Below are 27,631 nucleotides of genomic sequence, written 5' to 3'. Positions count from 1 at the left end.
CAACACGGAGGACCATAGAGCCTGCGTACGCACGTGTGATGAATGCCGACTTCCCTGTGCGTACGCTAGTTCTACATTCCGTGCTTACGTGTGGAAGTAGGTCAAGTTCTACGTCCACGTTGATGAATGAGGGCCCAGGCTCTTTGATAAAAGGGGGCACTGGATAACAGACAGGACACACAGATCGACAGGACACGGATACCACACAGAAGACAGAAATCGACAAAGAAGAAATCACCACGGCAACCGGACAACAACAGAACAATACAGCAGAACTTCCTGGTTTCCACCAGAGAAAGACCCTGATGAATTAGCTAGAACTATTCAACACTGTTTTGATCATTTGTATATGGAATATTCCAGCCGAGACTCAGGCCTGAGCTCGCTGGAATCCAAACTTTTAGTCTAGTTATGCGTTGTTTTCATGCAATAAATGCAAATTCTCTGACGAGAGCGCTGCATCCTGCCTGATGATTCTTCCACCGCAGCACTCTTCTCTTTTTACTGATGATTCAGTCAGTAGCAGATGTATAGAACATCACAGTATTCCTATCTTAGTAATATAGAATACATCACGGACCGCTGAATCTTGTAACGATACAAGTGTTAGCTATAGTGTTAGCATTAGCTAGAATTTTAGCAAGTGTTAGCTATAGTGTTAGCATTAGCTAGAATTTTAGCAAGTGTTAGCTATAGTGTTAGCATTAGCTAGAATTTTAGCAAGTGTTAGCATTAGCTAGAATTTCAGCAAGTGTTAGCTATAGTGTTAGCTAAAGCTATCATTTTAGCAAGTGTTAGCTATAGTGTTAGCATTAGCTAGACGTTTAGCAAGTGTTAGCTATAGTGTTAGCATTAGCTAGAATTTTAGCAAGTGTTAGCTATAGTGTTAGCATTAGCTAGAATTTCAGCAAGTGTTAGCTATAGTGTTAGCATTAGCTAGAATTTTAGCAAGTGTTAGCTATAGTGTTAGCCACTAGAGCAGTTAGGGGTTAAAGCTCCAGTAGGCAACTTCTGAGAAATTAGCAAGTGGTGAGTTTACCTGCCCAGTAGAAATAGAGCACTCTGCATGATTTGTTAAAACCTAGCCATATTTTCCCACAACAACCCAAGTAAATTAAGAATTGCTCCACAACTACAAGGCTCATTTGCATGTTCTTGAGTAAATTGTAATGAACCAAAGGAGAATATAAATTATTATTATTATTATTATTATTATTATTATTATTATTATTATTATTATTATTATTATTATTATTATTATTATTATTATTATTATTATTATTATTATTATTATTATTATTATTATTATTATTATTATTATTATTATTATTATTATTATTATTATTATTATTATTATTATTATTATTATTATTATTATTATTATTATTATTATTATTATTATTATTATTATTATAATTTTCCATCTTTGACTGTGAATAACACCATGCTAACAATGATCAAAAGCCGCAGTGTATAAATTAGTATACAATTAACATAGGCATAAAATCAGCACACAATTGACAGAATAAAAATAAAACGCGTCAAAACACAAACAGCCCACGTGCCACTCACACCGCCATGCACGGCAACAGGAAGGAAAACCACGAGGAAAACCAGCGAATCCCACGCTCCACAGAGGAATGACAGGCCACGCGCCCCAGGACCCGCAGCCACGCCAAAGGAGCCGAGACTCCAAACCACTGAAGCAGACAGACACAAAAGCGGCCAAATGAGAAGATATGGATCGGGACAGTCCGAGATGACACCGGGACACCCTGGAACACAGCAGAAGCCGCAGCGAGCCCCCCACGCAAGGAACCCCAAAAACAGCCAGCGAACCGATGGAGCCCAACGGCGAAAAACCAACCAAAATCCACCAAAGCACACGCAAGAGACCAGTACCCAACTCCAGGGAAGGTCCGGGAAAGGTCCAGCCGAAGCCATAGGTGCCATAGGCTCCAACCAAACCCCCCCCGCCAGACTTCCCCCAAAGTCGAACGCCAGCCCCCTGCATGCGCCCCGACGGACCTCGGCCAGCCCCCCATCGCACTTCTAATACTTACTGGTCAGGGGCCATCAGGTAATGTCCGCTGCTCCTGGCAACAGGCTCTTCTGGACTGAAGCGGACAAAGATTTACATAAACATAAAAACACCTTCAACTTCTATTTACCCTAACCCTGTTATCATTCTATAGTTTGGTGTTATTCTACGTTATTCTATAGCATGGTGTTTTTATGTTATTCTATAGTATGGTGTTTATATGTTATTCTATAGTATGGTGTTTATATGTTATTCTATAGTATGGTGTTTATATGTTATTCTATAGTATGATGTTTTTATGTTATTCTAGTATGATGTTTTTATGTTATTCTATAGTATGGTGTTTATATGTTATTCTATAGTATGATGTTTTTATGTTATTCTAGTATGGTGTTTATATGTTATTCTATAGTATGGTGTTTATATGTTATTCTATAGTATGGTGTTTATATGTTATTCTATAGTATGATGTTTTTATGTTATTCTAGTATGGTGTGTATATGTTATTCTATAGTATGGTGTTTATATGTTATTCTATAGTATGGTGTTTATATGTTATTCTATAGTATGATGTTTTTATGTTATTCTAGTATGGTGTGTATATGTTATTCTATAGTATGGTGTTTATATGTTATTCTATAGTATGGTGTTTATATGCTATTCTATAGTATGGTGTTTATATGTTATTCTATAGTATGGTGTTTATATGTTATTCTATAGTATGGTGTTTATATGTTATTCTATAGTATGATGTTTATATGTTATTCTATAGTATGGTGTTGATATGTTATTCTATAGTATGGTGTTTATATGTTATTCTATAGTATGGTGTTTATATGCTATTCTATAGTATGGTGTTGATATGTTATTCTATAGTATGGTGTTTATATGTTATTCTATAGTATGGTGTTTATATGTTATTCTATAGTATGGTGTTTATATGCTATTCTATAGTATGGTGTTTATATGTTATTCTATAGTATGGTGTTTATATGTTATTCTATAGTATGGCGTTGATATGTTATTCTATAGTATGGTGTTTATATGTTATTCTATAGTATGGTGTTTATATGTTATTCTATAGTATGGTGTTTATATGCTATTCTATAGTATGGTGTTTATATGTTATTCTATAGTATGGTGTTTATATGTTATTCTATAGTATGGTGTTGATATGTTATTCTATAGTATGGTGTTGATATGTTATTCTATAGTATGGTGTTGATATGTTATTCTATAGTATGGTGTTTATATGTTATTCTATAGTATGGTGTTTATATGCTATTCTATAGTATGGTGTTTATATGTTATTCTATAGTATGGTGTTTATATGTTATTCTATAGTATGGTGTTTATATGTTATTCTATAGTATGATGTTTATATGTTATTCTATAGTATGGTGTTGATATGTTATTCTATAGTATGGTGTTTATATGTTATTCTATAGTATGGTGTTTATATGCTATTCTATAGTATGGTGTTGATATGTTATTCTATAGTATGGTGTTTATATGTTATTCTATAGTATGGTGTTTATATGTTATTCTATAGTATGGTGTTTATATGTTATTCTATAGTATGATGTTTTTATGTTATTCTAGTATGATGTTTTTATGTTATTCTATAGTATGGCGTTGATATGTTATTCTATAGTATGATGTTTTTATGTTATTCTAGTATGGTGTTTATATGTTATTCTATAGTATGGTGTTTATATGTTATTCTATAGTATGGTGTTTATATGTTATTCTATAGTATGATGTTTTTATGTTATTCTAGTATGGTGTGTATATGTTATTCTATAGTATGGTGTTTATATGTTATTCTATAGTATGGTGTTTATATGTTATTCTATAGTATGATGTTTTTATGTTATTCTAGTATGGTGTGTATATGTTATTCTATAGTATGGTGTTTATATGTTATTCTATAGTATGGTGTTTATATGCTATTCTATAGTATGGTGTTTATATGTTATTCTATAGTATGGTGTTTATATGTTATTCTATAGTATGGTGTTTATATGTTATTCTATAGTATGATGTTTATATGTTATTCTATAGTATGGTGTTGATATGTTATTCTATAGTATGGTGTTTATATGTTATTCTATAGTATGGTGTTTATATGCTATTCTATAGTATGGTGTTGATATGTTATTCTATAGTATGGTGTTTATATGTTATTCTATAGTATGGTGTTTATATGTTATTCTATAGTATGGTGTTTATATGCTATTCTATAGTATGGTGTTTATATGTTATTCTATAGTATGGTGTTTATATGTTATTCTATAGTATGGCGTTGATATGTTATTCTATAGTATGGTGTTTATATGTTATTCTATAGTATGGTGTTTATATGTTATTCTATAGTATGGTGTTTATATGCTATTCTATAGTATGGTGTTTATATGTTATTCTATAGTATGGTGTTTATATGTTATTCTATAGTATGGTGTTGATATGTTATTCTATAGTATGGTGTTGATATGTTATTCTATAGTATGGTGTTGATATGTTATTCTATAGTATGGTGTTTATATGTTATTCTATAGTATGGTGTTGATATGTTATTCTATAGTATGGTGTTTATATGTTATTCTATAGTATGGTGTTTATATGTTATTCTATAGTATGGTGTTTATATGTTATTCTAATATGGTGTTTATATGTTATTCTATAGTATGGTGTTGATATGTTATTCTATAGTATGGTGTTGATATGTTATTCTATAGTATGGTGTTTATATGTTATTCTATAGTATGGTGTTGATATGTTATTCTATAGTATGGTGTTGATATGTTATTCTATAGTATGGTGTTTGTTTATATGTTATTCTATAGTATGGTGTTTATATGTTATTCTATAGTATGGTGTTTATATGTTATTCTATAGTATGGTGTTGATATGTTATTCTATAGTATGGTGTTTATATGTTATTCTATAGTATGGTGTTTATATGTTATTATATAGTATGGTGTCCTTACGTTATTCTATACTACAGTGTTTCTCAAAGTGTGGGGCGCGCCCCCAGGGGGGGCGCAGATGCATGACAGGGGGGGCCTTGAGATAAAAATAAAATAAAATAAAAATAAAAGAGATTTTTTCTTTTCTTTTTTAAATCACTAAATTACTTTTTTATCACTAAAGTGCAATCTGTTGCAGCTGCACTGTTCTCCATGAAAATACCATATTTGGATCAGTTTGACCATTTCTCAAAATCTGAAAATCATTATTTAATAAAACACAGAAAAGGATCACCAAGTTACTCTGGATAAAAAAAAACTTTACAGACAACATTCAGACAAAGCTTCCTGACACATCTCCATCCAAACTCTTGGAAGAACTCATTGAAATCTCATCTGATACCACCTGGAGAGCTAGTTTCAGAGTGTGGTGCTGAGTACCAAGTATCTCAAGATGCGGAGAGAACGGGCATCGGAGAGATAACTGCAACAAGACAGTCTGGTGCAACTTCTGCAGATCATCGGGGCACACAGACAAAGAGTGCCGAAAGAAACGAGACCAGAGTGCCCGATACACACATGGGCAAGATGTCGGCCAGAGACGAGGCGGCGCACATGGACAAGATGGTGGCGACGGACGAGACCTCGACTACAAACAAGATGGCGGCGATGGACGAGATGGCGACTACAGACAAGATGGCGGCGATAGAGATCGTGTGACGGGTCGAAATGACGCACGAAGAGCGGCGGGACGAGAGGATTTCGTTTTCTGCAATCTGTTAATAAAATGTTCAATCAATCAATATAATTAAACATATTCCAACTATTGTGGAGCGCTATCCATCTGCACATACAGTCATTGTGCATGTGGGAGTAAATGACGTCAGATGCAGACAATCAACAGACCATCGCGAGACATATGGGTACATCAAACTCACCGAAGACTATGAAGCCAGGGCTCGAAATAATTTTTTTTACTTGGGAGCACCAGAAAAAATTTAGGAGCACCCACCAAAATGTAAGGAGCACCAGCAATATATGTAATATATTTTTTATTGATAAAAAAACGACAATATAACAGTACTGTAATGCAGTAAAACAGGCGTCACCCGGTAGACACAGGTGCGTCGTCCCACATCATCAACGACAGGAGCAGTTTCAAGAACTTCGATAAATCCTTCGAGCCGGAGGGACACAGCATGGAGCGGGCAGACGGGAAGCAAGAACTATTCTCAGTCAAATCTGCTACTGCTAACGGCGCCGAAGTGTTCTTCAGTGAAGGTAAAGATGTTCTTGTAGAACGAGATGGTACGCGGTTTAATATCGACGTATATGGGAGAATGTATTACTTACAAACGGAGTGCAATAATAATGACAAATGTAATGTAACTGTTAGCCATGACATCCAGACGTGGCATGAAATTATGGGTCATTGTAACCACGAGGATTTGCTAAAGCTACAAGCAGTGACAGACGGTATGCACATTAAAGGTGAGAGGCATAGACCTAACAAAGAATGTGAAGTTTGCATAAGAGGGAAGTTTACTCAAACAAGGAACAGGGGCCCCACGGAGAAAGTAAAGAGACCGCTGGAGCTAGTTAACACCAACCTAGCCGGTCCAGTAAGGAACGAGTCCATAGGTGGCTTTAACTACGTACAGTCCTTTACAGATGTGGGTACAGGCGTAGTGTTCGTCTATTTCCTCAAAGCAAAGAGTGATGCGCTCCAAGCCACGGAAAAGTTCCTTGCCGATGTAGCCCCCTATGGGGAAGTAAAATGTTTGAGATCAGACAATGGGACCGAGTTTACGAACAGAGAGTTCCAATCACTGCTAAGAAAGAACAGGATCAGACTCGAGACGTCATGTCCCTACTCCCCACATCAGAACGGGGTAGCAGAGAGGGAATGGCGCTCCCTTTTTTAAATGGCCAGGTGTAAGCTAGACGATAGTAACATACCGAAGAGCCTGTGGCATTATGCGGTACAAGAAGCTGCTTACACCAGAAACAGGTGTTTTAATAAACACACAGGCACCACCCCATATACAGCAATGACTGGGAAAAGATGTAATCTAGCCAGAATGCACAAATTCGGATCAGTGTGCTATACTTACCAGCAGGACAGAGGCAAGCTTGAGTCCAGATGTGAAAAAGGGTTCTTTGTAGGACACGACAGAGGGAGCTCAGCACTAGTCTACTATCCCGGTAAAGGGAAGGTGCAAAAGCACAGACTATTGAAATTTGTCGCAAAATCGAGACACAGACAGAGGAGCCATGGCTGGACTCCGGGGTAAGGTATGGAGGGACAGAGACACCGTACTGCGTACTGAGCACAGGCGTGCAAGCAGACAGCCAGCCACCCCCAGAGGGCGATGACGAGGAGCACCCGAGGGTGACGTCAAGTGCCCCAAGCAGTGGGAGGTATCCCTCAAGGGAACACAAACCCCCAAAATATCTGATAGATTATGCCCGGAGAGGATGACAGTACACTCGCCGATATTGACTACTGCTACAGAGTGGTGTGTGGCGTGCCTCAGTCCTTTAAGGAAGCCATAGTGTCCCCAGAGTCGAGTAAGTGGGAGAGAGCGATGGACGAGGAGAGGACAACCACACTTTTACTCTCACACAATTGCCAGAGGGCAGACAGACAGTGGGAGGCAAATGGGTGTACTCAATCAAGGAAGGGATCGAAGGCCACGAAAAGTACAAAGCGAGATTTGTAGCTAAAGGTTTCAGCCAGAGGGAGGGGATAGACTATGGTGAAACATTTCCCCCCACCGCCAACCTGACCAGTGTAAGGGTAGTGGTTCAGAAAGCAGCTGAGGACAATCTGATTCTACATCAGATGGATGTGAAGACAGCCTATCTGCACGCACCCATAGATAGGGAGATATATATGGAACAACCTGAAGGTTATGAAAAGAAAGGGGAAAAGCTAGTGTGCAGGCTAGAAAAATCCATTTACGGCCTGAAACAGTCTGGGCGAAATTGGAACGAGATGCTCCACACATGCCTCATCAAGGATCACTTCCTACAGAATCCAGTAGACCCCTGTGTTTACTCAAGGGAGTCAAAAGAGTCAGGGAAAGTGATAATCGTCATTTGGGTGGATGATTTGATCATCGCAGCAGACAACACTAGGAACCTAGATCAGGTGAAAGGTATGCTCTCCACCAGATTCAAAATGAAAGACCTTGGCAGGTTAAAGCATTTCCTAGGTATGGACTTTGAGCAGTCGGTAAATTGTGTAACAGTATCCCAGAAGCAGGGTGCGATCCAAGAGGGGAGCCCGGGGAGCTATAGCTCCCCTAGATCAGACATCAGCTCCCCTGGGGGTCTCTAAAGCTCCCCTGGGAGCTGTATCATCATCGTGTATAATAATAAACGTATGCTATTTTGGATGTATGATTAATGATTTGCGTGTAGTGGCTACTTACTGGGACACAATTCACGGCATTCTAGCCTTTTGTGGTGTTTACTACATCTCCCATGACCCTTAGCGGGGGATGACGTAGTTAAAGAGAGACAGTGAAAGTTGAATGGGTGTTGTTTGTGCGACAGTAGAGTGCGTAATAAACTAGCGTTTTTGCATCGGAACACGACTCCGTCTACGCTATCATTACTGCATTCCTACATTTGTGACCCTTGGACATATTTCGGAGATTATATCGAACATGTCAACTGAACAACAGAACGCAGATCGCAGAACTTTGAACGCAGTTTCACTCAAGCTGCGCAGAGTGCCAACGCTTGGTTCGCGCAAGCCGAAGCCCTATTCGATCTCAGGAATATTACCGCGGATGCCACCAAGTACTACTATGTGGTAGCAGCCCTTACGAATTCAACGGCAGCGAGAGTGGTGAGTTTGCTGGAAAACCCACCTACACATGACAAATATGTGACTATAAAAACACGCTCTGAGTTTTTTTCCGCTGAGAGGCGCGCCGCGCACCCCCCCCCCCCCCCGACGACGGGGCTCACCCAAATATGATGCTATGGATCGCACACTGCCCAGAAGAGATATGTGGAAAAGATCCTGAAACGTTTTGACATGCAGGAATGTAGAACAAGGGAAACACCATGTGATAAGAAACTTGATTACCAAGAGGATGCTCAGAAACGGACAGATGTAAAAATGTACAGGGAAGCCGTGGGTAGCCTCATCTACTTAACAACATGTACCCGCCCTGACCTGTGTTTTGTAGTGAGTAAGTTGTCACAGCATTTCGCTGATCCCACAGAGGAACACTGGACCACAGTAAAACATGTTTTTCGTTATCTAAAAGGTACAGTAGATAAACTACTTTGTTTCAGAAAGAGCAGTGAAGGCCTAGGGCTTAAAGCCTACAGTGATGCAGATTGGGCTGCTGACACCACAGATAGAAGGAGTACAACTGGATACTGTGTTAGTTTAAACACAAACAGTTCACTGGTTTCATGGAAAACAAAGAAGCAGCCCACAGTAGCACTGTCAACTTGTGAAGCCGAGTACATGGCTCTGGCCATGACGATACAGGAGTGTATTTACCTAGAACAACTGCTCGGAGGGATGGATAACTATGTATATAAGAAAACTGTTGTTTATGAGGACAACCAAGGTACTATTGCCATTGCGAGAAACCCTGTGTGCCGACAGAGGTGTAAGCATATGGACATAAAGTACCATTTCATCAAATCTGTCATCAGAGAAGAAAGAATGACACTGATTTATTGTCCAACAGATGACATGGTAGCAGACACTATGACGAAACCTGCTTCCAAACTGAAATTGAAAAGATTTACAGAGGTTATGTTTGGTGTGTAAATATTGAATGTCATTTCCTTTGTAAATTGTTTTGAAGAGTCCATACAGAATGTTAAGCAACCATAAGTGGGAGTGTTGAATATAGAGGGTGTATGTATGGTTGTAACTGACTGTAATTGCTCTCTACTGCCCTCATGACTGCATGTATATCTGTGTCCACTGGAGGGCGCTGTAGGCGGAGCGTCTACTGTCTACACCAGGTTGGGACTATATAAACCCTGGTTCCCTCCTACTGTTCCTTCTTCTCACGTCTGCCCCTCCCGGAGAGGAGATCATAGGTGCTGCTGTATTATGAGACAACGTGATAAATAAACCGCTGCCAGCAGAGCAAGGCCAAAGATGGAATACCATGCCTCTTGTATACATTATTGTCGCCCCATAGCCAAATCTGTTAACAAAGGGTTTAATATCTGAGGTACCCCCAAGCTCCAAAAAAGATTATTAAAAAAATTGCAACCGACAAAACAATGTTCAACCACAGTGGCGGCTGGTGAAAATTATTCTATTCTATTTTGCTGCCGGTAGAACATCACGCCGTGGCGGCTGGTCAATAGGGGCGCTAGAGCGTAATTGTTTTCAGTTAACAGGAAGTGACTGTCTGATAGAGAATACGTTCCATAGCCGCATTTCTCTCGGGCTAGCCGTAGCCGCATTTCTCTCGGGCTAGACGCAATAGCGCTTACAGTGGGCGTGCACTGGTTTAATCGCTGTATCCGTCGCAGCCAATCAGTGCGTAACTCGCTGTGCATTGAAATATGATGTATTATGATGGAAGCCGGGCGCGTTTTAAAGCGATCTATTATCATCTAAGCAAGCAGCGCCAGTATTTTCCGTAGCCGCATTTCTCTGAGACGCTCTCTAATTGGCCGACGCGGCGACGCCAGTACTTTTCCTTAGCCGCATTTCTCGGTTTGGCTTAGAGCAGGGCGATAGAACGCCAGGTAGTTTGCACTTTGCAGCTGTTGGTCGGATGCAGTCTGGACAGGTCAGTGACGGGCTGACGGCAAGTTCTTTCGACGGTTAAGCTTAGGCACTATTTCAAAGTTGGTTAAGGTTAGAGTTTGTCTTAGAGCATGGCGATAGAACACCAGGTAGTTTGCACTGCAGCCTGCAGGCTGTTCGATGCTGTTGTGTTGTGGTGCCTAACAAGAAGCTATTTGGATGCAGTCTACTAGTCTGGACAGTGGATATTTCAGACAGTGTTAGATCTAACTAAATAGATTTATATGGACACTTTTATGGAAAGTTCAAGCCTGGAGTCTGGACCACAAAGCTTCTCGAACTAGGGTAGGCTATACTCTGTCTTAACTGGTTCACAATAATAAAACAAATTGTCTATTGGCTGAGCAGCCTGGCATTAGTGTGGCATCATGTCCGAGAATCAACCAGGAAATCAACCAGGAAACGGCTAATAGTTGTTGTCGTCGTCGGAAAATGTATAATAATCACAAGATACATTCATTACTGGATCTAACTAAATGGATTTATTGAGACACATTTATGGAAAGTTTAAGGCCGCACCACAAAGCGTCTGAAGGGGTTAGAATGACACGTGACGGCACTTCCAATTTGTACGGCGATGGTCTACCGGCAGCAAAACCAAGTGAGTCTCTCAGTGTTATATTATGATTTTAAAATGTAACGGTATTACAGATGCAGCCATCAGGACTCGTTACATCACACAGTGTCTGCGGTTTGGGGAATTAATTAGGAAACCAGGCTGCTGTTCTGTTATCTGCCACCAGGAGGCGCAAAGTCAACAACGGCCCGACGGTTGAATTCATTAATCAGGAGCGGCATCACTAATCGTGTAGTGTGTGTCTTTGCTGCTGGTCAAGTACATTAACGTAGTAGTTGTCATTGAGCATATTTTGGCTAAATATGCCTCATTTTATAAATGTGCATACAGAAACAATTCTGTTGCTTTTGTTGATAATATTCATTAATTTCCCCGTTTTCCAAAGATTGCTCTGCATTACCATATTCAACTCTAGCCAGTGCTACAGTCGTTTCTTTCCGTGGGTAACGATATTAGAACTTGTTTGGCTTGTTAATGGTATGCTGCGTTCTTTATGGGTGTTCTAGCAGCGGTGTCTCACACCCACGGTGGTGTTGGTCTAAGATTCTACGTGCGTGTGTGTGTGTGTGTGTGTGTGTGTGTGTGTGTGTGTGTTTGTGTATGTGCGTGCATGTGTGTCAGTCGCTGTTCATTTCCTATAGTGCTGAAATGTGTGCGTTTGACTCAATCCAAATCCGTATAGCAACAAGAGTCATGTAGGCCAGGGGTTCCCAAAGTCGGGGTCGCGACCCTCACGCGCGCGGGGGGGGGGGGGGGGGGGGGGTTGTCGCCAGATGATTTCCCAAAAAAAATTATGCAGTCAGGCCACTGAACTTAGAAGCAGGCCAGGCCAGTGTTTCTAGTTGCAGCAGCGCAATAGTTAGATAACCTGGTTGGGAACAACCAGGAGATCACTGCAACTCACACACTATCTCTCTCTCTCTCTCTTGCTCTCACACACACACACACAAAGGGAGCCGCATGTGATTGGTGGAGGCGGGACCCTTACAAAAAACTGTTGTTGCTAATCATTGACACATGCTAGCCTGTAATAATCCCAACCAGAAAAATCTACTTTGCATTTGATATATTGCAAATATATGCCATCACACACACTGGCATTTAAAGGGTTAGAATTATAAAATGAATATGTGGTGTTATGATCACGGCTGAAGTTGAATAAAAGATTGTATTATTTTCAATCTGACATTACAAAAAAACTGAAAAACCATCAAAATCAGCGTTGTTGTTAATCATACATATGCTAGCCTGTTTTTTAACAATAATTTGTGATGCCATCACAAACACTGGCATTTGAAGGGTACAAATAAAAAAATTATTGCACCAGAATGCAGGAAATTAAGTCTTTGTAACAAGACATTTCCTGGTGGGGGACCCCCAGACCCCCTGCTTAAAAACTGGCCTGACTGGGGCTATATTTTGCTCTATATTTCCTGGCCTGAATGATTTCCCCAGTCCGGCCCTGGTTAAAAGCCTCCAATGCTTATTAGTGTGTGTGCGTTTGAACGTGTGCATGTTTCAACCATACATTTCCATTTATAAAAAAAAAATTATTAAAACACAGGTGTGGTGATGAGCACCACGCCCTACAAGAGCAGAGTGGAGGCTACAGCAGTTCGTTCTCTCTCTTGCAGCTGTCGCTCGTCACTGGTTCTCCAGAGGCCTAACCTGAAGACCTCATTTTGTGCTCACACTGCCTTTTCACCATTTTGGCCTTTTTGCTGTTTGTCCATTTTTGCTACTTTTGACCATGTGCTTTTCTTTATTCATGTCCTGAGCTTTGGGAGTCTGGAGCACCCAGCTCCCCATCTTTTCTGTTCATTAAATTAGCTGTCCAAATAAATATTGTTATTTTTGATAACTCCTGTCTTGTCCTGTGTCCACCACTTTACGTTCAAGGCCTAAACGAGCCATATTGTAGGATTGAACGTAACAGTGTATAACGCTAAACATTTAGTTATGTGCATTTTCAATTATGTAGCCTCTTAGCCCAGAATCATTGCATCTCGTTTTTCTGTTATTTGTTATTGTTTGTTGCATTCATTAGCACCTGCTAGAAACAATCCAGCTCCCCCATAGCTCCCCCAATCACAATCCAGCCCCCGCGTAGCTCCCCCAATCACAATCCAGCCCCTCCGTAGCTCCCCCAATCACAATCCAGCCCCTCCGTAGCTCCCCCAATCACAATCCAGCCCCCGCGTAGCTCCCCAATCACAATTATCTGGCGCTGCCACTGCCCAGAAGAGAGAGGGGAGGAACAGGACGCACAAACAATGATTTATATTTTATATATTGCACGTTATTGTGCATTTTAAACACAAACATACTTAAAATGAGTAATTATTATTGCGGCACCCTAGCGCCCTCTATGCCAGCCGCCACTGCTCAACCCCATGGCTCCAGGACTATATCAACTTTGGACATGTAAGCATTCAGGCTATGGAACCATTATGTCCCAGCTCCTGCCTCTCAGTTGGAGCCCAAAAACAAGCAAAAGTAAATAGCAAATATTTTATTGTTTATTGTGTTCAAACCTCTGTTTCTCTATTACATTAGCACTTAAAGTGATTCTTCTTTATTGTGTCAGAATGTTAAAGCTAAGCTTTGCAAAAAAGTATGCAGTCGTCAAACATTTCCCAGTTTTGGGGGTGATGCTTAAGAGGTTAAGTCTCTTCAGAGGTAGATGCAGTCTTTAACCTCTTAAGCCAGAGCGGTACGAGATTGATATTGCGCCATAAATCCATCTTTACAGAATGTATGAATTAATGTTGCGTTTTATTTTCAAATGTAGCCAAGAGTAAAGACCCTAACCCTGTCAAAACAGCAGTCAAAGTGTATATTTTCAGCACTACGTTTGTTTACCAATGATTTTAAGTGTTATTATTGAAATATGAGTTTATATAAATCTCAGGGCATCAAGTCGGAAAAAGGCGCTTAACCTCTTAAGCCCTAGCCCTATTTTCTGAAAACCCGGCTAAAAATAAGTAAATGGAAGATTGCTCCACTTCTACAAGGTCCATTTGCATGTTCTTAGTATCTAGGGACATCTATGGATTTCAGGGAATGTATCCTCAGTGTCAGAAATATTGTGTCTGTTTCTAATTGTAATGAACCAAAGGAGAATATCAATTTTCTTTATACATTTTTTACAGTGAATAACACCATGCTAAAATTTACCAGACATGAAAAACTGCCACCGTTCAGCACCTTCTTGAGATCACGTGTACGCAAGAGGTTGGCAGTCGACTACGGCTCCTTTCGATCGATTAGTCGAGGACAGCCCTAGTGTGTGTGTGTGTGTACACTGACCTTTGACAATCTTCTTTCTTTTCCTCTCCAAAGGTCCAGCTGTAAGAAGCAACAACACCACATGTCAACATTTCATTCACTTCTTATTGTCCTGCCGGGAAATTGGGTTTGCAGAGTTTAAAGTGAAATTAATTATTAAATGAATGTGTAATTTCTCCGTTAATGAAGTTCTGTGTTACAGAGACCACCAGCCCTTCAACACGCCACTGACGTTCGCCGCTGAAAGGGTCTGAAGGGATGATGTGATGACTGTGTTAGTGATTGAGTGTATTTCTCCCCTGACTAAAAGTATAATGGAGCTCTATGGAGAGACCGTGACACTGCCCTGACTAAAAGTATAATGGAGCTCTATGGAGAGACCGTGACACTGCCCTGACTAAAAGTATAATGGAGCTCTATGGAGAAACCATGACACTGCCCTGACTAAAAGTATAATGGAGCTCTATGGAGAAACCATGACACTCCCCTGACTAAAAGTATAATGGAGCTCTATGGAGAGACCATGACACTCCCATTGATGCATGTGCACATCGCATGTGACGTGGACAAAAGAAAACATCTCTAGCGTAGCCTAATTATGTTTGTTATAGAAATGTGATCTGCATTTGCCATTTGACAAATTTTCTGTATATGACGGTGAACATAAAGTATTATATATTTTTTACCCATATACTTTACATGTATTCTATTCCATTGCTTCCATTTCTCAGTGGTGACAAGGAAGCATACAAATCAGCCAAATATGAACTCCGGTCTGCTATCAGGAAGGCCAAATCAAACCACTCAACAAAACTGGAAAACCTATTCAATGACCCCAGAGCAGTCTGGAAAAGTCTCCAACAGATGACAAACTACAAAGCACCCCCCCCCCCCCCCCCCCCCCGCCCCCAGCAGCAGATGAAGACTATGCAAGGTTCGATAATGTCACTCACAGCACCCCCCCCACCTCGGCCCCCCCCCTCCTCCCTCCAGGAGGATCAAGTGAGGGCGGTCTTCAAAAAAAGCAATAAAAGGAAAGCAGCCGGGCCTGACCATCTCTCCCCTGCAGTACTTAGCTACTGTGCTGACCAGCTAGCCCCTGTATTCACCGACATCTATAACACACCCCTAAGCCAATGTTCAGTCCCACAGTGTTTTAAACAGTCTACCATCATTCCAGTCCCAAAATCCACCAAAATAACCTGCCTCAATGACTACAGACCCATAGCACTCACATCTACGGCAATGAAATCCTTTGAGCACCTGGTCCTAGACTACCTCAAAACCTCCTAGACCCAGGGACGTGCACAGGACTTTAGAGGGGCAGGTGCTCAAAGGCTGAAAAGGGCACTATACTTGTCTGTATATATTAACCGAGCGCGCGTAGCACGCAAGCACGATTTTTAAGGGCCCTTTTCGGGCGGGGGGGCCCCCTTTTTATGCTTTTTGGGGGGTTTTGGTGATCAAATATTGAATATTGAACTATAATCAGTGCAGGAGCTCACTTATCCTTGAAAGACACTTTTATCACTGACTTAAAAGGCCCATACATCTCCATAAATGTTCAGGGGGGAGGGAATAAGTGCTTACCCTACAGACCCCAAGAAGTGCTGTATATTCTGTATTGTTTAATATAAATGCATTTTTTATTCCAATCCCGATTTGTATTTGAGATTCCCAAATCCCATCGGACTTGACTTCTTCGTGTCCCTCAATGAGTGTAATACCAGCATTCAACTGTATGCGCCACAGCGGTTCCTATCATCATCATCATCACCACCCACGCTATGCATAAAATATATAGGTCCGCGGAGAGGCACGCTGAGGAGGCCGTGCAAACTGCAATGGAATATGGGGCATCTCTCTCTCTTTACCTAATATTTTGATTCTATCCTGACATTTTTCAGTTGGAAGGGCAGTCTATATGCGTAACGGTAAAAAAGAAAGAAAAAATTATTATATATTTTTAAATTTTTTCAAAAAGGGCACTTTTTTGATGAGGCTCAAAAAGGCAGGTGCTCAAGCACCCCTTGGCCTCTATGTGTGCACGTGCCTGCCTAGACCCATAGCAATTCGCCTACCGTGCCAACAGGTCAGTAGAGGATGCCATTAGCCTGGTACTCCACCAAACACTCCTACACCTAGAAACCCCCAACACATACGCACGCATCCTTTTTATCGACTTTAGTTCAGCCTTTAATACCATCTCCCCCAATAAACTATTCTCCAAGCTACAGGACATGAACATCAACCCGGCCATAAACTACTGGATCCTTGACTTCCTCAGCAACAGAACCCAAAATAAGCAAATTTAAGGGTGTTTCATATAATTGTTATGCAGAGGATATCCAGCTGTATTTCTCTTTTAACGCCAACATTGAGAACATTTGCATCCTGCAGGAGTGTCTCTGCATGCCATTGAGGAATGGATGTTGAGTAGCTTCCTCCAGCTTAATGTGGCAAAGACTAAAGTCTTAATTATAGCTGCAGAAAATATTGCCTCTAGGGTAACAAATCAAGGGAAATGTTCATTCAAATATAAAAAATCTTGGCGTAACATTTGATCAATCTATGCAACTTGATGAGCATGTTAAATCCATGACCCGCACCTGTTTCTTCCACCTCAGGAATAATAGATAAACTCTGGGCTATTTGATCACATGCAGAGCTAGAAATGTCTGTTATTATTAGAGGTCCTACTATTTGGAATTCAAAACCCTCCATAATAAAAATTGGCTCATCTATTTCATTACTCAAATCCAAGCTTAAATATACATTGTTAAATGAATAGCTTCAATCTCATAAAACCATTAATGTCACTTTGTTTTACAGTTTCATGTTAATTTGTTTAGACTAATTATTAATGTTGTTGTTTTTGTTATTATTATTACTTTTATTATTGTTGTTATTATTATTATTATCTTAATATTATGAAAAAAAAATTATGAACTTATTTCACTTTACTTTTGTTTTTGTGTTCTTTTTAATCCAATGATTGAATGAGTTGAGGCCCCGTATAGGCCTATCTGAGTCTCTTGCCTCTACTCAGCACCTTTATACACTTTCTGTCATGGGCAATGTTTTTTTTTACTGTTTTCCTGAAATGGTGTGAAATAAAGAAATAAAATAAATGTCTGTTCATGCTTTTATTCAATCAAGGCTGGACTACTGTAACTCTCTGTTTACCTGCCTGAGCAAAGCCTCAGTGGACCGGCTACAACTGGTCCAAAATGCTGCTGCTATAGGTTGCTTTACCAGGTCAAAGAAATCCTGTCACATCACACCAATCCTAGCCTCCCTGCACTGGCTTCCTGTCCAGTTCAGGATCCAGTTTAAAGTCTTAGTTTTCACCTACAGAGCCTTCCATAGTCAAGCCCCCGCTTACATCTCGGACTAAACACGTTTCGCAATGATGCCACATCAATGTGGAATGGCCTACCCACAGCCGTAAAGGAATGTGAATCACTACCCACCTTCAAAACCACTCTCAAAGAGCACCTACGGGAGACTGCAATTTGAAACTGGCCCCTGTAAATGTCCTAACCCAACCCCCTCCAAGGTACAGTCCCCCCCCCCCCCCACCCCAATCAATCAAACCATATCCACCCCTATAAGACCAGCCTTATCCACCCCTATAAGACCAGCCTTATCCACCCCTATAAGACCAGCCTTATCCACCCCTATAAGACCAGCCTTATCCACCCCTATAAGACCAGCCTTATCCACCCCTATAAGACCAGCCATATCCACCCCTATAAGACCAGCCTTATCCACCCCTATAAGACCAGCCGGTCCTTGAGGTCTTCTGATCAGGGCCTCCTGGTGGTGCCTGACAAAGGGGGACCAAGCTTTTGAAACGGTGGCCCCCAGGTTTTGAAGGAGCTCCCCAGGTCTTGAGAGCCTCCCCCCCCCCTCTGTGGCCCCCAGGCTCTGGAAGGAGCTCCCCCAGGTCTTGAGAGCCCCCCCCTCCCCCCTCTGTGGCCCCCAGGCTCTGGAAGGAGCTCCCCCAGGTCTTGAGAGCCTCCCCCCCCCTCTGTGGCCCCCAGGCTCTGGAAGGAGCTCCCCAGGTCTTGAGAGCCTCCCCCCCCCCTCTGTGGCCCCCAGGCTCTGGAAGGAGCTCCCCAGGTCTTGAGAGCCTCCCCCCCCCCTCTGTGGCCCCCAGGCTCTGGAAGGAGCTCCCCAGGTCTTGAGAGCCCCCCCCCCCCCCCCCCCCCCTCTGTGGCCCCCAGGCTCTGGAAGGAGCTCCCCCAGGTCTTGAGAGCCCCCCCCCCCCCTCTGTGGCCCCCAGGCTCTGGAAGGAGCTCCCCAGGTCTTGAGAGCCCCCCCCTCCCCCTCTGTGGCCCCCAGGCTCTGGAAGGAGCTCCCCCAGGTCTTGAGAGCCCCCCCCCCCCCCCCCTCTGTGGCCCCCAGGCTCTGGAAGGAGCTCCCCAGGTCTTGAGAGCCCCCCCCCCCCCCCCCCTCTGTGGCCCCCAGGCTCTGGAAGGAGCTCCCCCAGGTCTTGAGAGCCTCCCCCTCGCCTTTTGCTTTTTCCAAATCCAACTGTGCAAAAATGCTTCCGCATTCGTCACCGGAGGTACCGTAGTGGCGTGCGGTAATGCGCCTTTCATTTTCCTTCACGCAGCGCCCAGCGGCGGCGTGCTCGCTCAGGTGCGTGCGTGCGCCGGCGTGCTCGCGAGGTGCTCGCGAGGTGCTCGCGCATGCGCATGAGATCCCGCCTTAACAATATATATAAGTCACCGCCCCAAATTCAGTATCCAGAAATAGCTCAATTGGCAAGACGCCATGGCTGTGGATCCTACAGCTAGTTGCTGGTGAGTTCGAATCCCGTCAAATATATTTTTTTTAACGTGATTTTTTTTTAACGTGTATTCTTTCGCCGGTTAAGGTTAGGCATGGTTAAGGTTAAGGTTAAGGTTAGGCATTGTTTCGGAGTTGGTTAAGGTTAGAACGGTTAAGTTTAGGCGCTGTTAAGGAGCTGGTTAAGGTTAGAGTTTGTCAAAGAGAATGGCAATAGACAGCCTATTTCCGCGCGACAGCTCCCAAAGCGGGCCTGAAAAGAAAGGCGCTTTACCGTAGTGGCGTGCGGTGACGAATGCTTCCGCATTTTTGCACTGTTGGATTTGGAAAAAGCCACACGCCTCCCCCTCTGTGGCCCCCAGGCTCTGGAATGAGCTCCCCAGGTCTTGAGAGCCTCCCCCTCTGTGGCCCCCAGGCTCTGGAATGAGCTCCCCAGGTCTTGAGAGCCTCCCCCTCTGTGGCCCCCAGGCTCTGGAATGAGCTCCCCAGGTCTTGAGAGCCTCCCCCTCTGTGGCCCCCAGGCTCTGGAATGAGCTCCCCAGGTCTTAAGAGCCTCCCCCTCTGTGGCCCCCAGGCTCTGGAATGAGCTCCCCCAGGTCTTGAGAGCCCCCCCCCCCCCCCCCCCTCTGGGGAGACTTTCAAGGGGCAGCTGAAAACCCACTTGTTCATGTTGCCGTTTGACCATGTACAAATTTGAATTGTTGATTTTTTATGCATACACATGTAAATGATGTTCATTAATTTGCATTGTCCTTAATAAACAAATCTTATTATTATTTAGTTTTCCTGATTTTGTCCTTGCCCGCCTTGAGTCAGGAAAAGCCCCAGTTCTTCATGTATGAGATCTTTCTTCCGGGCGTTGGTTCACTCTGCACACAGCTCACCTGAGCAGGAATGTTCTCCCTGGCTCCTGATTGGAGGAGGACTGCAGAATGTTGATAGCACACCCCGGCAACCTTATCGTTGTTCAGTTAAGAATAATTTAGATAACATTATTATGAGTTTACAACCTGAGAAAGGCAAAGGTTAGAACATAGTTGGCAGTAACATAGTCTAACACATCTTGTATGAAGGCAGATAGAGAGGCCGACACATGTTAGTGTTTTTTTTAATGGTTCTACAATGAACTAAGCTATTTATTAAAGCCTTTTTTTATATACAAGAAGAGTGCCGGGAACTTCCTTATGTTTAGTCTAATATATATCTTAAGATGTTGATAACATAGGCGGTTAGGTGGCCGAGCGGAGATTGCGTTCGTCACCAACCCCGGAGCTGTGTTCGAATCCAGCTCACAGCTCCGGGGTTGTCACCAGCTTGGCTGGCCGTCTGCACTAATACAATTGGCTGTATTAGAGGGTGGGAGAAGCTGGCGGGGTGGGTCCGGGTCGTTGTAAACAGCGACTCCTACAGTTCGGTCGGGGCGCCTGCTAAGCGCGGATAGGACTTGAGGGGGATAGTGTGATCCTCCCACACGCTACGCCCTCTCGATGAGAATCCGCGCTGCCAGGTGAAAAGAAGCGGTGATTGGCTGGACGTGTGTCGGAGGAAGCACGTGGTAGCCTCCACTCTCCCAGATGATCTGACTGTGGGGGGTAAGTGCGCAGCGACCAGGAAGGGACTGGGAATTGGCATACGACTAACATTGGGATGGGAGAAAATCGGAGGAAAATGGAGGGGGAAAAAGACAAAAAAAATTAAAATTAAAATAAATGTTGATAACATAGTCAAATACATAATTGTATAACGCCTGCCCCCTCCCCTCCCTGAGGGACTTGCACAACTGCCGCTGCCTCAACAGAGCAACAAACAAACACAAACAAACAAAAAGTACAGCTCACACCCTGGCCTCCACCTGTTGCCATCGGGCAGGTGTTACAGGTGCCTCAGAGCCAGAACAAACAGGCTCAGAGACAGTTTCTTCCCCAGAGCCATCACCACCCTGAACTCTAACATGCACCAATAACTCACCCCCCCCCCCCTCCTCACACAGTGTGCAACATCCTAGCCCTCAAGTGCAATATCCACAGTGCAATACCCACCCACTACTGTCTGACACTGTGATTGTTATTTGGTATATTGTTATTTTGTATAGTGTACAGTATTGTAACATTGTTTTATTGTATAGTATTTTATGCTTCTCTTTTATTACTTGATTTTATATTTGCTTCCACTACTGCGTTTGAGTCCAAAACGTTGTATGCAAATATAATGACAATAAAGTACAATCTAATCTAATCTAACCTAATCTTAAAATGGTGATAACATAGTCTAATACATATCTTAAATGGTGGTAACATAGTCTAATACATATCTTAAAATGGTGGTAACATAGTCTAATACATATTTTAAGATGGTGGTAACATAGTCTAATACATATCTTAAAATGGTGGTAACATAGTCTAATACATATTTTAAGATGGTGGTAACAGTCTATTAAATATCTTAAAATGGTGGTAACATAGTCTAATACATATTTTAAGATGGTGGTAACATAGTCTAATACATATCTTAAAATGGTGGTAACATAGTCTAATACATATCTTAAAATGGTGGTAACATAGTCTAATACATATTTTAAGATGGTGGTAACAGTCTATTAAATATCTTAAAATGGTGATAACATAGTCTAATACATATCTTAAATGGTGGTAACATAGTCTAATACATATCTTAAGATGGTGGTAACAGTCTATTAAATATCTTAAGATGGTGGTAACAGATGGTGATGGACTCCGACCATCACTTTCCGACTCCACAGCTGAGACCCTCATCCATGCCTTCGTCACCTCCCGCCTGGACTACTGCAACGGGGTCCTGTCCGGGGTTCCTTCCAAGCAAAACCCTGGACAGGCTCCAGTATGTTCAAAACTCAGCTGCCAGGGTTCTAACCTGCACAAAACCCTGGCAGCACATCACCCCCACCCTCATCCACCTTCACTGGCAGCACATCACCCCCACCCTCATCCACCTCCACTGGCTCCCCATCACCCCACCCTCATCCACCTCCACTGGCTCCCCATCACCCCCACCCTCATCCACCTCCACTGGCTCCCCATCACCCCCACCCTCATCCACCTCCACTGGCTCCCCATCACCCCCACCCTCATCCACCTCCACTGGCTCCCCATCACCCCACCCTCATCCACCTCCACTGGCTCCCCATCACCCCCACCCTCATCCACCTCCACTGGCTCCCCATCACCCCCACCCTCATCCACCTCCACTGGCTCCCCATCACCCCCACCCTCATCCACCTCCACTGGCTCCCCATCACCCCCACCCTCATCCACCTCCACTGGCTCCCCATCACCCCCACCCACATCCACTTCCACTGGCTCCCCATCACCCCCACCCTCATCCACCTCCACTGGCTCCCCATCACCCCCACCCTCATCCACCTCCACTGGCTCCCCATCACCCCCACCCTCATCCACCTCCACTGGCTCCCCATCACCCCCACCCTCATCCACCTCCACTGGCTCCCCATCACCCCCACCCTCATCCACCTCCACTGGCTCCCCATCACCCCCACCCTCATCCACCTCCACTGGCTCCCCATCACCCCCACCCTCATCCACCTCCACTGGCTCCCCATCACCCCCACCCTCATCCACCTCCACTGGCTCCCCATCACCCCCACCCTCATCCACCTCCACTGGCTCCCCATCACCCCCACCCTCATCCACCTCCACTGGCTCCCCATCACTCCCACCCTCATCCACCTCCACTGGCTCCCCATCACCCCCACCCTCATCCACCTCCACTGGCTCCCCATCACCCCCACCCTCATCCACCTCCACTGGCTCCCCATCACCCCCACCCTCATCCACCTCCACTGGCTCCCCATCACCCCCACCCTCATCCACCTCCACTGGCTCCCCATCACCCCCACCCTCATCCACCTCCACTGGCTCCCCATCACCCCCACCCTCATCCACCTCCACTGGCTCCCCATCACCCCCACCCACATCCACTTCCACTGGCTCCCCATCACCCCCACCCTCATCCACCTCCACTGGCTCCCCATCACCCCCACCCTCATCCACCTCCACTGGCTCCCCATCACCCCCACCCTCATCCACCTCCACTGGCTCCCCATCACCCCCACCCTCATCCACCTCCACTGGCTCCCCATCACCCCCACCCTCATCCACCTCCACTGGCTCCCCATCACCCCCACCCTCATCCACCTCCACTGGCTCCCCATCACCCCCACCCTCATCCACCTCCACTGGCTCCCCATCACCCCCACCCTCATCCACCTCCACTGGCTCCCCATCACTCCCACCCTCATCCACCTCCACTGGCTCCCCATCACCCCCACCCTCATCCACCTCCACTGGCTCCCCATCACCCCCACCCTCATCCACCTCCACTGGCTCCCCATCACCCCCACCCTCATCCACCTCCACTGGCTCCCCATCACCCCCACCCTCATCCACCTCCACTGGCTCCCCATCACCCCCACCCTCATCCACCTCCACTGGCTCCCCATCACCCCCACCCTCATCCACCTCCACTGGCTCCCCATCACCCCCACCCTCATCCACCTTCACTGGCTCCCCATCACCCCCACCCTCATCCACCTTCACTGGCTCCCCATCACCCCCACCCTCATCCACCTTCACTGGATCCCCATCACCCCCACCCTCATCCACCTTCACTGGCTCCCCATCACCCCCACCCTCATCCACCTCCACTGGCTCCCCATCAAATCCTGCATCACCTACAAAACCCTCCACGCTCTGGCACCTCAGTACCTCACTGACCTCCTCCACCCCCACACTCGGTCACGGTCCCTGCGATCCACGGACACTGGTCAGCGATCCACCCCCCGAACCAGACTGCGGACCTTCGGGGACAGAGCTTTCAGTGTGGCAGCTCCCACCCTCTGGAACTCCCTCCCCGCAGAACGCTGCAACGCCCCAACTCTGGACTCATTAAAAAAACTCCTCAAAACCCACCTCTTCAACCTGGCCTTTAACCCCTAATTTCTCACTTTGTATGTTGTGTCTGTCCACTATGTTTGTTACTTTTGTTATTTCCCCCCCACCCTATGTAATGCGACCTTGGGTCTTCTGAAAGGTGCTATATAAAACGAAGTTATTATTATTATTATTATTATTATTATTATTATTATTATTATTATTATTATTATTATTATTATTATTATTATTATTATTATTATTATTATTATTATTATTATTATTATTATTATTATTATTATTATTATAGTCTAACAAATATCTTAAGATGGTGGTAACAGTCTATTAAATATCTTAAGATGGTGGTAACATAGTCTAATAAATATCTTAAGATGGTGGTAACATAATCTAATTAATATCTTAACACTTTGATTGCCTAAGGCTAAATTCATTATATACCATAGGTTGCCGGCTCTATTTGTCTATGGAGAAATTCCCCTTCTTTGCAGGGCTATAACTTTTTAAATTCTATTGCTACATTGCCATTATTAGGGCCCATTCAAAGTCCTATATGTATTGTTCATTGTGTAGCAACGTTAAACTTTTTCATTCACATATTCATAGTAAAGTATGGTCTAATGTATAAGTATGTTTTCATCTCTTTCTGCAGCTTTCTCCAGAACGTGATCTATAGCCCCAAATGCATTATATTGATGATGAAATACAGTTTGATGGCAATCGGGGCGATATAAAAAATTTCAATTGGACGTACTTCTAGAATGATCTACGTATGATCTGATGATGACCGGATGGGCGGGGGATCGTTTATAATTCCGTGGGCAGCGTTATATCATTCATCTAGTGTGGGTCATATGTTCATCATAACAGTTTATGGAACACGTTCAAAAATAACGCTGAATCTTACCGTATCTTCCTTGCGCCGTTGGACGATCAGCGTGGTGTAGACCGTTTTCGATTATGGGATGTTTATCCTGATGAACCATTTCCAGCTTGTATAATACTATATACGTCCAAATAACGTTGTTTATTGAGTTAGGGCGAGCGATTGATCATCCAGTGTGTTGAGATGGAGTCCGGCTACCGGACGCGAGTGCCCGGAGCTCATATGGATGAGCACTTCCTGTTTGGGGTGCCCCTCCCTCTTGGCCGATCTGCCGATCGGCCACCAGATGGCGCTCTCGAACCGTTAGACAGTTGGTGGGAGCCCACCAGCACATCTCAGGGCTCCGGAAAGAAAATATGATTTCGATCACAGATTTTTGAAATATTGATATCAAAGACGAGTTACGGCGTCCTCGGCACCTTTAGCATGGCTCTGAATGACGTGAAAAAGCGTTTTCCGGCAATCAAAGTGTTAAGATGGTGGTAACATAGGGTCTCATTCCCGAAATTTTTTCAAAGATATATTCTGGAAGACTTATCTTGGAACCACTGAGACAGAATCAATGACAAGTTCACTCTGAGTCCTGAACGTGCTGGTAATATGTCTTAAGTGGCTGAAAAGTTCGCACAAATTATATGATCTGATATCTGCTTGGAGAATGGCATTCTGTCTCAAACTCGAAAGCGCGTTCCCGTTCAGGTAATTTGCATACAAAACAACGCCTCCAGAGCTCCTTATAAGGCAACTAGTGACGCAGCTGTGTGCAAATGGAATGGCGGAAGTGCTTTGCGAGTCTTGCGTGATTAGGAAACCTAGCGTCAGTCAGTGCCAATCAGAGAGCGTCTCCGAGAAATGCGGCTAGGTTTCGTAATCACGCTTGCGCGCCATCAAAACTAGATTAGATTAATGTATTGGCATCATATACAGCTCGCGGTACACCTGCGCACACACACACACACGCGCGCAGTACTGTATATGAATGAATGAATGAAATATAATATATATAGCCTACGGCGGGCGTAATGAATAAATGCAGTATGGCTTATTATTCCATAATTAAGCCTATAGGCTACTGTTCATTCGTAGGCGCACACAAGACTTGTTATGGAATGTTAATGCAGTCTATTTCCACCGATTAGCTTTAGTTCTTATTTATTTATCCACTGTCATTTCAGTGTTGGTGTATAGGCTATTTAGTGTATTTCAATATAAGTTTAATTGATTAATGATATGTTTAACCTTTATTTACCCAGGGTAGGTTCGCTGAGCACAGATATGCTCTTTTTCAGCTACGCCCTGCTTCACATTCACACGGTTCCATTCATACCTGGGAGCTGCCCAGTACAACCACAGTCTGACACCGTTGGCCACTGGAGCAACTCCACTGGAGCAGTTGGGGGTTAAGTTAAGTTAATATTTGAAGGAATGCAGGTTTATAGCTATATCAACCCCCTCCAATGTACAGTAAATGACCAAGTATGGTTTTGTCAATATTCCAATGTACAGTTTTGCTTGTACAGTGTAAGTCTATCTCCCACTCACCCCTCCTACCCAACCTCCTACAACAGTTTCTACGTCAAATGTACTCTCTTTTCTGGACTCTTTTTGTATCACAAACAGTACTGTATTTGCAAATCTGGTATGTCATAAATGTATAGATGTAGCAGTACTGTCTATCTGTGTCGTGTGTGTCATATATGTTATGATGAATTGAAAATGGGGGACCCTGATGTAAACAAGATGAAATTCTTTCTCTGGTCTGCATCCCCTTATGTAATTGAGCTGTACTGTACTGTACCCATTCTGCAATCTGTTAATAAAGTTTTCAATCAATCAATCAATCAAACAAAGGTCTGTCCCATTGTATACCAATCAATGGGATGCATTGCATGTTGACCTGCATTCTTTCAAATGTATATAATTAATCATTAAAACAGATGTGTAACAAATAAGAAATACAAATTCCACAGAAGGCATTAAATAATAATTATTTTCAATCATTTCACAATAATTGCATAATTGTGTTTGAATATCTGAGTAATTAAAGTAATTATACATTTGTCCAAAATAGCTGGTTCAGATATGGTTAAGCAGCTGCCCTGTGATCAGATTAATCCATATTATTTATTTTTCCGACATCAAATGCATAATTTCTTATCGTACAAATATTGTCATATTTATTTTAATTATGATTAAGTAATTAATTCCAAGGAGGCCTGTAGCGTTGACGTGAAGGAATCTCTATGAGAACACAGTCTGTCAAGTTATAATGAAATTTTAAATTAGTCAATCAATCATGAGATTTGATCGTGGCTGAGAGCAGA

At 43.5% G+C, this 27,631-nt stretch overlaps 1 protein-coding gene across 9 annotated transcripts in view; it reads right to left on the bottom strand.

The window, feature by feature from the left end:
- LOC311238592 (globoside alpha-1,3-N-acetylgalactosaminyltransferase 1-like) overlaps positions 1-27,631 on the bottom strand; it is a 124,905-nt gene that overhangs the window by 62,256 nt on the left and 35,018 nt on the right. For 5 of the 9 annotated variants that reach the window (XM_084326704.1, XM_084326706.1, XM_084326707.1 and 2 more), the window contains 2 exons: positions 14,703-14,741; positions 2,064-2,117 (listed from right to left, as the gene is read on the bottom strand). In XM_084326704.1, the coding sequence (XP_084182830.1) occupies positions 2,064-2,117; positions 14,703-14,741 (93 nt within the window). The remainder of the gene's footprint in view (positions 1-2,063; positions 2,118-14,702; positions 14,742-27,631) is intronic. The other 4 variants (XM_084326708.1, XM_084326710.1, XM_084326711.1 and 1 more) reach the window with 1 other exon arrangement.

Source organism: Notolepis coatsorum, assembly GCF_963971535.1.
Source record: "Notolepis coatsorum genome assembly, chromosome: 12".
Classification (NCBI taxonomy): Eukaryota; Metazoa; Chordata; class Actinopteri; order Aulopiformes; family Paralepididae; genus Notolepis; species Notolepis coatsorum.
This window is presented reverse-complemented; position numbering and strand designations above follow the sequence as displayed.